This window comes from Ceratina calcarata, unplaced genomic scaffold, assembly GCF_001652005.2.
Source record: "Ceratina calcarata isolate Rehan_Ccalc_2016 unplaced genomic scaffold, ASM165200v1 scaffold283.2, whole genome shotgun sequence".
Taxonomy (NCBI): Eukaryota; Metazoa; Arthropoda; class Insecta; order Hymenoptera; family Apidae; genus Ceratina; species Ceratina calcarata.
The window spans coordinates 87,382-100,489 of NW_017150618.1; the positions used below are offsets into that span (position 1 = coordinate 87,382).

Below are 13,108 nucleotides of genomic sequence, written 5' to 3' on the forward strand. Positions count from 1 at the left end.
AATAGTAATAGGAATCTATAATAACGAATTCAACATGCTAGCATTGTTCAAGTATATAGCCTATACATCCTTAATTTCTCTTGAAAACTTGTGGAATGATAAAAAGTGCATTCGGGGTTGATAATTTGCATTAACGTTGGGAAGAGACGTGATTAGTTAAAAGTGCGATAAGAAGCCATATCGATGAAGGGTGTAACGATACATTGCAAGATGGTTGGATACGGTTCAAAGTTCAATTTTTGGAAATGGTACCAAGCGGAGAACTATGATCTAGCTTGGAATCTCCATATCTTAAATTGTACGTCGATCTTTCAATAATTTAATATATCCGCTAATGAGTGTAACAGCGAATAAAGGAAAACGTGTGATTCAATTTCGCTGGAGTAGAAATCGAAAGAACAGAAGAAATGAAACTCGGTTCATTCCTAAGGGAATAGAAAACACAACCCCATCCTTCTTGTTCTCCAATAGTACTTAATTAAGTAGTAGTCCTTTAATTGATCAAAGAATCAGCCTTAATTTTTCGTTTCGGTATCCGAACCGAATTTGTGACCCAAGAATCTCGTCTATGGCTTAGGCGGGGAACGCGGAGGAAAATTAGAAAGAAAGATAGCATGTCAATGGAATAAGAACGGAACTCAACTGACAACGAAGATACAACTGGGTGGTGCGGCTAGTTTTCCGCGCGGTTACGATTAAAACAGTGATGCAAATGAGTCATAATTACCATTATCAAAGTAAAATTTGTGGAAATCCATTCCTTCGACTAAATTACCTAGAGCCTCTGGCTCGAACGCAGTGAGATGAGGATCACAGATTTTCCTGCAAGCGTAACAGAGATTAACCAATGATTCATCTTCGAAGGGACAGTCCTCTTCTGCTACGATCAATAATCGCACTGACCGACCGAATTTTCATTATATAAATAATAACTGCTTCATATTCATAACGCATGATTCATAACAAAATCAGTGTCTATGATTAATACATAAAAAATTGTAAGACATCGTCAAAATTTTTGTGCTATAAATTGAATGAATAAATGGAAATTTGTCATTAATATGAAACAGTACTTTCTTATTTTTATGTACTTTCACTTTTAGCATCTCGACGATTCTCCATTTTATTAAAATTCTATCATTGTAATTCGCATGGAGCGTCACTTACGTGTACGCCTCGAAATCACCAGTGTTGACGCTCTCGATCAGTTGCTCGGTCATCTTGATGATCTCCAGACGGCGTGCTGTAATCGTCAACAGATCATCGATGAGTGAAAAAGGGGCGGGGGATCGGCACGCCCGATCGATCTTTCAACAAAAATCGAAACGATCGGGACTCATACCGACACATCGTACGGCACAACAGTCACATGCACGAATCTTTATCAACTTCTACGTCCTACGCCAAAGACTCTCTCATTAAATGTACGGTACGTGTTTTATACATCGATATAAGTGTAGTACATATGTAATTCGTCACCCATTGGAGTCTCAAAAAACAAAACGTTGCGTTACCTTCGCGTACACACACCTACTCTCAGTTTCTCTAATCAAAAATTTTACTAAGTCTCCATTAGACTCCAATGACGATCCTCGAACGGTCCTTTAAGAAAACCGACCGAACGTCGGTCATCTTTTTCTAAACGATCCCCCCCCTTAAAATCGATCACTGGAGAATCGAGTTCCCGTTCGTTACACAAAATTACGTTCCCGGATCTCGAAATTCGATTCGAACGAAGAAAAAAAAAAAACGAGATCGGTGCAATTTAGTCAAATGGAAGCGACCGGGCGTACATCGTCGTTGCGTTCGCCACTCGAATCTCCATTTTTCCGATCGATTTCGAGCGACCGTAACGCGAAGAACGAAAAAAGCTCGTCGGTCGCCCTGGGCGACGAGAAAAACCAAGTCGAGGAAATAGAGACGCTAGAACGTCGTTCACGATCGCAAGAAGCTTCTTGGATCCGCCGAATTGTTCCTTCGTCTCCTGATCGAAGAAGTCCCACTGGGTACACTTATCATCCATACTCCTGGTTTCTCTTCCACCCGCCCACGGAACAATTTTTCAAATGCGCGAGAACATCGCGCGGTTCCAATTTATTAACTATACAGTCAAGGACTGAGAATCGTAGCCTTGTTAAAAATGCACAAATTCAAACTTCCTTAATCGAACAGTTCTTCGTTATATTAAAAATAATTTATAACAAAGTTTAGTGAATGAACTATGTAACGAACTATGAAACAAAATAATAAAACAACGTAACTGCTTACAAATTTTGGAATTTCTCGCAATTATGAAGAAGGCCACGATTCTCAGTCCGACGTTGATCAATTTTATCGGATGGTATAAAAAATTGATAAATAAATGTACCAATGATTCGTGGCATCGTGTTGAAATTTATTTAGTACGATAAGGAAAAGCAGACGGATTCTGAATTTAGCCCGGCGACCACCACCGTCAGCATAATAAGATAACGTTGTAATCACAGTGCCGTAAACTACCCTACTGCGCACACCAGAGCGAGCGAGACAGCGAGAATGTATGATACAAATCGTTACGCATAGTAAAACTGTGAGACACTACGCGTCCCTGATCGTTTTCACTATTTATCCGATCGTCGATCTGCTCGACAGAGAGATAGATAGATAGATAAGACAGATAAGATAAGAGAAAAGAGTTTTCTTTTTTTTTTTTGTTTGTTAAAGTGAGAGAGTGAAATAGTTCTTCCGTTACCTGAACACTGGGAGTTCGTCGTGATCTGGATGCAGGTGTTGATAGGACACACGATTCTTATTTCTACAAGCAATATATATATATAATATATACATACACATGTTTATATAAAGATACCCTCATCTTTCTTTTCTTAAACTCGCGTGTGCGTTCTTATATTTTTTTTCTTTTAATTAATCGGCAGCGGGATTTTTCAGCGTGTGCGTGACCGAAGCGTGAATTCCGCGGAAGATTAAGGTCCGCAGAAACTGCACTTCCGGTATCGTCGATCTATCCTAGAGGAACGTTCGGCCGGTCGTTCTCGAGACTTTAGTCGAATATCTCATGGTTTCTCTCTAGCGACTTCTTCGAGGCAGATAGCGGAAGCGACAATTTTCTCTTTTTACTTTTCTCCGTTCTTTTTTTTTTTTTTATTCTCGTTCGTCGAAACGTCGTCGCGGAGCTTAATCCTCGCGCAAGAGAGAGATTAACCGTCTCCACAGGTCCCATCTCGTCCTCGGAAGACTTTTCCCTCTTCCTTTTTCTGTCAACCATTCGGACTCTCCTCGTTCCTTTTAAGTTTCCCTTTGATCCCGCGTTAAACTCCGGGGCACCGTGTTTCACGGACGCGACGTTGCCTTTTACCTCCGGACAATTTTTATCCAAAGAGTCCTCCGCGACTTTTAGCCCCATTGCGAGGACGATCGATGCGCTCCGTTTTATACACGTAGCTCGGTAACTTATAATAATCGCACAATAGGACAATGTTCACTGCCTCGGCTAAACAGAGCGAGAAACGTCGTAAGTAGTATTGCACCGCGCGTAGTCAGACACGCCCTTCTCTTATACGCTTCGCCCGTATCTCACGTTTCTCATAGTCGGATCAACGAATAATGTTCACTCTACAGATCGAATCCTGTTAAGAACGCAGAAAACGAGAAATGGGACGCAATGAACGAAGGCAGCGAGACTATGAACGAAGATACGCACAATGAGATACGCAGCTCGTTAAAGCGTCGTCGAGGACGATATTATATGCGCTCGACGAGAGAAGCGTTCGACAAAAGAGTAGAAGCTCAGACATATCTGCGAAATATTCATTAAATAGTTCCGTCAGAAAGTGCTGCTCACCAAAATGATCATTTAAAAAAAATATACGTAGAAAGGAAGAATCGTTCCTCTACCAGCAGACTAGCTTTAAGTATAATGTAATTAACTACGAAGCCTGTCCGACGATTTGTCTCGTTCTTCATACAACACAACGTATGTATCGGGTTTTACAAAGTTTATTGGTACAAGTACGTTCACAGTTCTGCGCCTACACATGGATTACACGTGGATCTTGCAGCGTGGGCGACAGCCTAATCGATATTTCCTACGCACGTAAAATATCGTCTCGATCGTCTCATCTGTGCTTCGGTTCTCTAGACTCTTAACTAAATTATTCACTATTAATCAGTCTGCGGATTTTTATGCGAAATGAAACTATTGTTGTGTCAGTTTAGGAAACGTCCTATCTAACATATCCTACGTTATTATTTAAACAGTTGTAAATTGAGGTAGAGAATACTGTTGAGCGATCAAAGTATTCAGGTACGACGTGTTTGAAATATGTTATCGGGACGATATTTTCAGAGCGTTTGCTAGTACTAAAATTTGCGATACATTAATGCGGGACGAACACAAGGGAAACAAATCTCGATGCATCCTCCGCCTATCGAAACACCACTCGTTTCTTTATGAATATTTCAGTCGTGTAACGGGATATTCTTTCCTGTTGCTGTTTCCGATCGATGGGCTCCTCGTCTGACCAAAATCGATACTTACTACTTCCAGTCGAAATAAATCGTGTGACGAGACCCGTAACACGATTCATATAGATTGTCATTCATAAATTGTGGATTTTTGTAAAAAGCAAAATGTGGTATCAATTTTAAAAAATTTATAACTTTTAATATTCTAATTGGTTTTGTATAACAAACGCAATGTAATTATCAAACTTGTTAATTGTTGCGTGTCACGGGTCATCGAGATCACAAATGGATGGGTTTTAGGCATCCAGAAACAGCGAGGACACCCGAAAAGAAGGAACAGTTTCCAAAGGGAAAAAGACATGCGTCGGCGACGTCGTACGAGCCTCGAGAAGCCTAAAATGTGTTTTCTCACCGACGAAATTGAAATTTTAAGGAGAAGACTCTTCGGATTTGAAGAGCAGAGGTTGAAGGAGCGACATAACTCGACTGTAGGATAAAAAGTTGGTCGCGAGGCCCGCAAGTTCACGATAACAAGCAACACCGGCTAAGCTTCGAGCAGGCGTCCTCGTCGATCGTTTTTTTCTCTTGACCCTTACCAGGATTGCTCCGCTTACCGTCTTCGTGGTCCGGGGATTCGGTCTGAGCGAGCGGGACGTATCCGGTGGTGCCGGCCACCCGTCGAACTTCCACTGCTTCTGACATTTCATTTTCAGTCGCAGATTATCGGTTTCGAGCATGCGATCGAGCCGGCATGCCAGAGCGGTGCGTGCAGACAGCATGCAGAAAAAACACACGGGGAAAGACGAGATCATCGCATAAATCAAAAGGACCGATTAACGTTGCTTTCCCCTCTGGCTATAACATCGAGAGAAACTCGTGCAAAGGGAAAAGGAGTGAAAACTATGTTGAAAACAGACGTTTCTTGGTGATTCCTCGTAATATTAAAAATATCAGATGTACAGATAAACTTGTAATTCATTACAAAAGAGGTACGAATTAATTTGAACATCTAATAATTTATCTATACTAATAAACGTATACTGGATATTTTGAGCTCAATGAATGAACTAATCAAAATTTACAGTACACCTTTATAATAGTTACTTGGAATATAATTCGAGAATACCGATAATAAATGATCTTCTTGAAACGAAACGAATTTTGGCCAACTCGGATCTCCAGAGGCTGATCCAATTCTCGAGAAAGTTTAATATTCTAAGCAACTTCCACGAGGAGATTACCTCACCGCGGCGTTATCGAAATATCGAGTTCGCGGGAATATATAATAGATGGAATCGCGGACGCGAGCAATGCTACGTAAAAGTGTCTTCCATTTGCGAAATGGGAAGCTGATTTACGGGCGAACCTCGTCGCGATAAATGCATTTTGGCTATTATGGGAATCAATCAAGAGCCGCACAACGCGGGACGTACTCCTCGCCGCACAATGAAACCCATTATTGGCGATTCGTTTCGCTCGTCCGCGATTCTACCCCACCGGAATTCGATTCCACTTTCAAATTTTTCGAATTCATTGTCTCTGATCAAATTTCCACTCTAAAAGTAATCCCGTTTCGCGTGGCCAAAAATTTACTGTACACCCCCGTTCATAAATACTCCGACGAGTATAAAATACTGTAATAATTGGAAAAATGTAAGAAATTCAAAGAGTGCGGACGACAAATCACGAACAATTCCGATAGGAACTCACGATATGTCGATTAAAATACTTCCGAGGACGGGAAGCAGACGAATGAGAAATTCAGGAAAGAAGGGTCGTGGTGGTATGCATACCAGAGGAGAAAGGCTTGATTAGAGGTTTTAAGAATACAGACCGTTACTCGATGAGTCGTAGCGTCGCGATGCCGGGGCCGTGGGCGTATGGTTGGTACCGAGGTAGACGGTCGCCGGGGATAACGGCGAAGCGCCGGCCTGGCTGTTCTGGCTGTTGCTGCTGCTACCACTGCTGCTACCGCTCCCTGCGCTGCCAGCTAGTCATGCAACCAACCAACCAAAAACACGCGCTACTGTCAGCCTCCGTACAGCCCTTCCTCCGTTTAGTAGAGTAGCTTCCGGTCGCCGTCATATGCTCCGATCTCGTTTCACTCTCGTGTCGCATGATTCTCTCAACGCGAGGAACGTGCGAAATAAAAACAATCGGCGTTTTGATAGAAAAGCGACACTCTATCGATATGAAATAAAATAGAAAAATTCTTGGCAGAGAAACATTCTGGTTAATAAGTTACGTAAATAAAATGTGAAATAGTCGAGGTTCCACGAGAGTGCAACGATTCGTTGTGAGAGAATGAGAAAATATAAAACAGGGGGAAAAGAAGATGTGAGAAGAAGGGTATCGAAAGCGAATAAGATGTAAGGCGTCGTGAGGAAGCTCGTGAAACCAGTTTCGGCTAGATTAGACACTACTAGGTGCAGCGTGACGAGATCCGAATGAAAAGGCGAAGCTGGTTTTCTCAGAATTTTGCAGAGAAAATGGGGAAGATCGCGTGCGTCAATTGTTATCGAGTCGTGTGAACATCGTTTGATAAATGAACATGAATAATGGGGAAGAGCAAGGCATCATCGAGGGGTATGAATAGGTCTAAGGGCCGCGAAGCGTGGCGGCTCGTGTGTTCGTTATCCCAATTAATATACGTGTGCGCGAGAGAGGTAAAAAATTGTAGGAGGAACAAATCGAAGTCATGCTACGACTCACCGATTCGGCTCTTCTGTCTTCGTGTTCGACGTGTGTTCACGAGCGTGAACTCGGTTTAAATGAATCTGATCGATACCCGAAGCACTTTTTCTATTTCTGTTACACTGGCGCAAAAGGAATTGCAAAACGGCAATTACTTTTCGCATCGATTTAAGATTTTTAATTGCTGTTGATAAATTCGATTCTTCTAGTATGACGGATGGGAGTTCTCTACTCGAGACGCAGAAACGGAATCTTACCAATTCGTTAGGGCTTCCTTGAAATCGTATAGACTGGCTGGGTTCGTTAAGGAACTTAGTTTACAGAATTATTATTATATCCTGACATTCGAAGGAGAATAATTACGAGAGATATCGTTTAACAATATATCATGTTTCACGTTCGTCTCACTTATCTCGATTCCCTTCGTTTGAGAATTTCCACGACTTTTGAACGATTTTCAATTGGACAGGCTTCGTAGAAATTAACCGTTTTCTTATTAAAAGTTCAAGTATTATCCAGTTTCCAATTATTTAACTTGGCAGAAACTTCCTACGGAATCTGATAAAAGTTTGGACAAATTGATGTCGAGTTCCTGTCTTTGTATTTGTGTTTCATCCTGTGAACGATGAAATTTAAAAATCGACGCTGGCGTAGGCGGAAGTGACAAAAACTGCTCCACCGGGAGACGAAAGAACGGTAGAAGAAATTCGTGCCAATTAGTCATAAATTCTGCACTAATTATTAGAACTACGTCGTTTTCGAAACGTTAATCAGTGCTTCATTATTATGTACGTCGATGCAGAATTCAGCGAATCGAGTGTACGTTTGAATAAGTTGCTGACGTTGAAGTACGTATCGAAAGGTGTGTCTACCGTGCTCTCGCCTCGATTCACTCTCACCACCCGATTTACCTTGTGCTCCCTGTAGGAGTACCGCGGCTAATCCAAGCGGGTTTCCCTGAACCTGGTTCTGGGGTTGCTTGTTCGTCTGGCTCGCCGCACCCACGAGTCTGGAGAACGCGGACACGGCGCCGGGACTGTTCGGAGGTGTGCCCTGAGAGGCCGGGCCTTCGGTCGAAGATTTCGAATATTCCACCGATTAGAATAGTTTTCGCCTTGATTAAAGCGGGTACACGAACGAACGGCACGTGTTCAAACACGACGGAGACGTTTCACAGAAAAACAGATTCAGCATTCAGCTAGACACCGTGTCGCAATCGGGTCCATCGGACTAGAGGACGACATTCTAAATTAGTCATATCTCACGGCAGGCGACGTTTTTCTGACTGCACTCAGCGTTAAAATAGAAGCCCAAACGAGTTAGAGATCGGAGTTGGTTAGAAGAAGACGGGGCGAGTCGTTGGCGCCAGGAGTTTCGAAGGTTTCGTAGAAGTCTTGTTAAGTTTTAGAAGAATTAGAGTCATTATTTGGGAGTAAAATTAATTGGCTCTATTATACGTCATTCTTGCAATCATTTTCAAATATCCTCAATGAGTATGGTTCAAAAACTGAAGATTTACGAATCACAGCACTGGTTCCACGATTTTAGTTCAGGGGATAAATCAAGAAATCTGAAACGAATCTACGATCTCGAAGGAAATTAGACAAATACGTTTGGACGAGACGAACTCCGTCGCCTTTCGTTTCAACCTCATCTGCGTGGACAGCGTGCAACGGCACGCGTGTGTGACACGGAAAAAGCGTTCGTCTGGCTACTGGCTACCGGCGCGGCGCGGCGTGGCGCAGCAGCGACCTTTGCTAAACTAGAAACGAGAATAGATAGATTCCTCTCCGACATAGACACGGTTCCGAGACTGAAAATAGAACCGAAAGGCTGGCTGGCGATCGTGACCTGACTTACACGCCCGATCCGTAGCCGGGCCGGAAGTTCGTTTCGCGTGGGACGCCTTCGTTAATCATCCCACGAGTAAACGTCGATTTCGATCAACATTCTCGACAGTATCGCTGCCAACGATCTCAGTAGCCAAATACGATGATTCATTATACGATCTTATCAATTATAAAACACTCATAATTAATATTCGAAAATATTTATCTTCTAAAATTGATTAAAGAAAAAGAAGAACGACTTGCATATTTCGAAGATGAATCATTCGCTGGTCTTTTGAATTACGAAACGCTTAATGAAGCAACGATGCTATTTGAAAATGTCTTCTCAAATTTCCTTATGAATTTTCCGAATAATAAGAATGATTTACACGTTTCGTTCATCCCCTATGCACTGATGGTATTCGAAAATCTTCTGCGACATTTCTGAATAAGAGGAACGATTCACACTCTTCAAACACGTTTGAACGAACATAAGCTTGTCCTTTTGGAACAAAACTGTGTACCCCTGGCGCGGAACGTGGCCACGGCTCACCATAATTGTCAGGCTGCTTCGATGAACCGGGCAAGCCGGCGGTAGCCGACATCTCCAAGACTTTTCGCTCTGTTATTCCCTTCGCAAACGCATTTATCACTATCACTGTGCACTTTGCCCCGCGGGTCTCGACGCGGAGCCTTTCTAATTGAGAAAAATCGCAACGAACGACTCTCGCGAGCTGAGGCTTCTCCTCTACGCGTGAAAGGGAGGAAAATCGAAGATCGACCAACGTTTTATTGCGCCTCGCACGGCCGGCTTCGAGAGGATGGCCGAACGAACGACGCGAACCAGTGCCAATCTATTTTCGAGCGGTGCCAAGCGGCCAGGTATATTCGTTGACAGTGAGCCACACGCTTGGACCTAATTTCCCTCATTCCACCTGCGAATCAGGTCCGGATTAACCCTTAACGATCACCTAGCCTCATTCACGTCTCAGCAAAAATTCTGTCGCAAATAATTATAACTAATATTTTAAAAATTCATCCTGAATTCTTCTTACCAAAAACCTTGACATTGTTATTTTATGTTTAATGTATGAAAGACTGTAAGGAATATAAGAGAGAAATATTGAAAATTCTTTAATTCACCAAAATTCGTGAGACGTGACTGTCGAGGGTAGATTAGAAATTAATAGTAGATTTCCTTTCGTTTCGTCGTGTCCAGCCTTCGTTGGAGATCCTTCTATAATAACCACAGTTGCACTTAACATCTGTCTGTGCCTAGCTAACGGCTACGAGAACTCAATGTGCTTCACGGCGTGAGCTCTAACGATTTCTGCGAGTCTAATCGATGATCAAGATATTCATTCGCAGAAGAATGAGAACTAGTGCACGATTCGCGTATGGGTGAGCTACGATGAGTTCCGCTACGTTCACGGTTAAACGACTAAGCAACTCGAGACAACAATTCAAACTATGGGTTCAAAGAGGCAGCTAAGGCTCGCTAAAGCTTACGTGTACTTGATTACTTATCGTCCGAGGTTGCCACGAGACTTGTTTCTTCCACGTGGCTCTTCGTCTCCAATCGGGGACAACTCTAATTACTCCGTATTGATTAAAAAAAAAAGATAGGGTCTGTTACATAGTATCTGTGCAGCATTTCGTTTAAATCTCTCGTATCAGAGATATTTTGCACGAAACTAAATATGAAACCTCATGGGAATGTGATAATTCAACAAAATATTAAAATTCAAATAATACCTGAATTGTGCGAAGTAATCCAGATGAAAAATGATTTTTATTTCGCGTTTTAATCACTGACCATATATTTTATACATTTTTATTAAATTGAATATAAATATTTTAGTTATTGAATATCAATGCCAAAATGAAAGGAGATATTTTTTAAACAAATAAATGTATTCTGATTAAAAATCAGCCGAAATATCGTTGAAACGAGAAAATTTGTAAACAAAATTCAGCTGCCCAGATACTATGCTTGTCTCCAAGAAAAGAAAACAGCTAGCTGCTCGTTGGTAACATTATAATATAGTATATAATGTATTCTGATTAAAAATCAGCCGAAATATCGTTGAAACGAGAAATTTGTAAACAAAATTCAGCTGCCCAGATACTATGCTTGTCTCCAAGAAAAGAAAACAGCTAGCTGCTCGTTGGTAACATTATAATATAGTATATATGTATTCGCTTTCCTAGACGATAGCGCAAGAACAACAAATCCTACGGAACAACAAACTGTCTAAGAACAACTGTCTAAACGGTACACATAGCGTCACGGTGAAACTTCACTTAAGTATAGATACAATTTAAGCGTGTCCCGGGATTTTCTATTAACTGTTGCTACTCGCCTGAGGCAGTAGATCCTAGACACGGACGTCCTCGAACGCTAATTTCTCGTCGGTTCTTCCGGTTGCCGACAGATACGATTCTAAATCCGGCGCGGATTTACACACACGCCGGGATTGCAAAAACAGGGGATCAGAACGGTACGAGAATCTCGCGCGTTTCACGTGCTCCGACGCTGCTACCATTAAAATTCACTCTCGATTAAATCATTCGTCACTCCCCCGAATAAAAAGGACTGACCTTCCCCTCCGATATTACGATTGACATTCAAATTAACACCCCGTCGAATATACTGTTTTAAAACACCAAGAATAACAGGAAACACGCGCGAACGCGGCTACGGGTTATCATCGTGCAGAATGATGGGGAGGGGACGTGTTTTTTCATCCCTGGGGTTACGATTAAGCTGCATATACCGGTTAATATCAGTGGGGCAAAGGTTAAACGCACGCAACGTCCTTTGATTAGTTGGCGGAACGAGAGGAGGCTGGAGAGACGGTAAATCCGAAGTACGAGTTAGCGGAAGCTGGAACAGACAGGGGTGCAAAAGCTCGGTTCGAAGCTCGTCACTGAGCTCCCCCCGTGTGGCTTCTCCGATTCGTGATCGATCCCATCTCGCTGAGAAATCAAGGGGGCGAAACTTCGTCTTCATTCGTTACCAAAGTGCAAAGACATTGATCAAATCTTATTAGTTCCAGTGCGTTTATTATACACAGTGATCGAGTGAGTAATGATTTGAAAAAAAATCGTGCTCATGTCGAAAGAGGCGAGAGGGGATCCATAAAATGGATCGATTATTATTAGTCAACTGTTTTCGATAGTTCATTGCGCAACAGATGAATTTTGCCAATATTTTTTATGTCGTGGTAAGTAGAAATGACCCGAACGGGAGAAGCCAAATCTGAAGTCGGAGGACACGTGGAATTTAGATTTATACGTAGGTACATTATAATATATAAGTACACATGAATGAGAAGAAGACGTCGAAACGTATGTTTTATGCACACGTTTCTCAGCCTTCGATATGCAAGGTTTACCTTCGGGTTCTTTAGCAATGACCGTGCAGCTCCGGTCGACGCCGCCCCTCTTATCCTCTGTACAATAACACACACATATGCGTCACGAATATGCAACAGCTCCCTGTTCGTTTTGCTTAATTAAAACAGAACGCTTACATCCTTATAATTATTTTCTTTAAGAGGAACGAGAGAACAGGCGAGGCGCGATCTAACTTCGCCAGGCACGCTGCTCGGCGCAACCCAAAAAGCAATCGTTCCCCTTTCCTGACTCTAATTGGTATTCGAGCCTCCCGAGAAATTGAGACGTTACCGACGTTTCCTTAATAGGATAATTAGTTTCGCGGAACGAAAACAAGTTCCGTCACGAATTCACCGGCTAACAAATAGCCCCGAGACGACGGGAGGAACTTCGTCAGCGTACGCGCCGTCGGTTCTTTTGTTAGCGAAAGAAAATTATCCTCCGAGTGGCGATGGCGATTCGTTGAACGTAGAAAACTTTTGCTTTATGTTGCCAAGTTTAACGGGCGAACCTTTCTGAATTGCCCCGAGACGCGTGCCGCGATTTTAAACTATGTTACTCGTTTTATTGCGCCTCTCGATGCAAAGTAGCTGGACTCGTTTCCTCGTTTCATCATGATTAAATAAATCATTATACGAACTGCGGATTTGGCGCATTTATAAGAAAACCGAGTGTGCAGAAATTATAAATGCTGAACGATACGAAAAATTTCCATCTAGAAC

General features: G+C 42.3%; 1 protein-coding gene across 31 annotated transcripts in view; it reads right to left on the reverse strand.

Moving 5' to 3' along the window:
- Positions 1–13,108, reverse strand: part of CaMKII (Calcium/calmodulin-dependent protein kinase II) — a 100,457-nt gene that overhangs the window by 9,505 nt on the left and 77,844 nt on the right. For 6 of the 31 annotated variants that reach the window (XM_018022244.2, XM_018022237.2, XM_018022236.2 and 3 more), the window contains 4 exons: positions 12,386–12,442; positions 2,732–2,794; positions 1,168–1,243; positions 728–822 (listed from right to left, as the gene is read on the reverse strand). In XM_018022244.2, the coding sequence (XP_017877733.1) occupies positions 728–822; positions 1,168–1,243; positions 2,732–2,794; positions 12,386–12,442 (291 nt within the window). The other 25 variants (XM_026812445.1, XM_026812438.1, XM_026812444.1 and 22 more) reach the window with 9 other exon arrangements.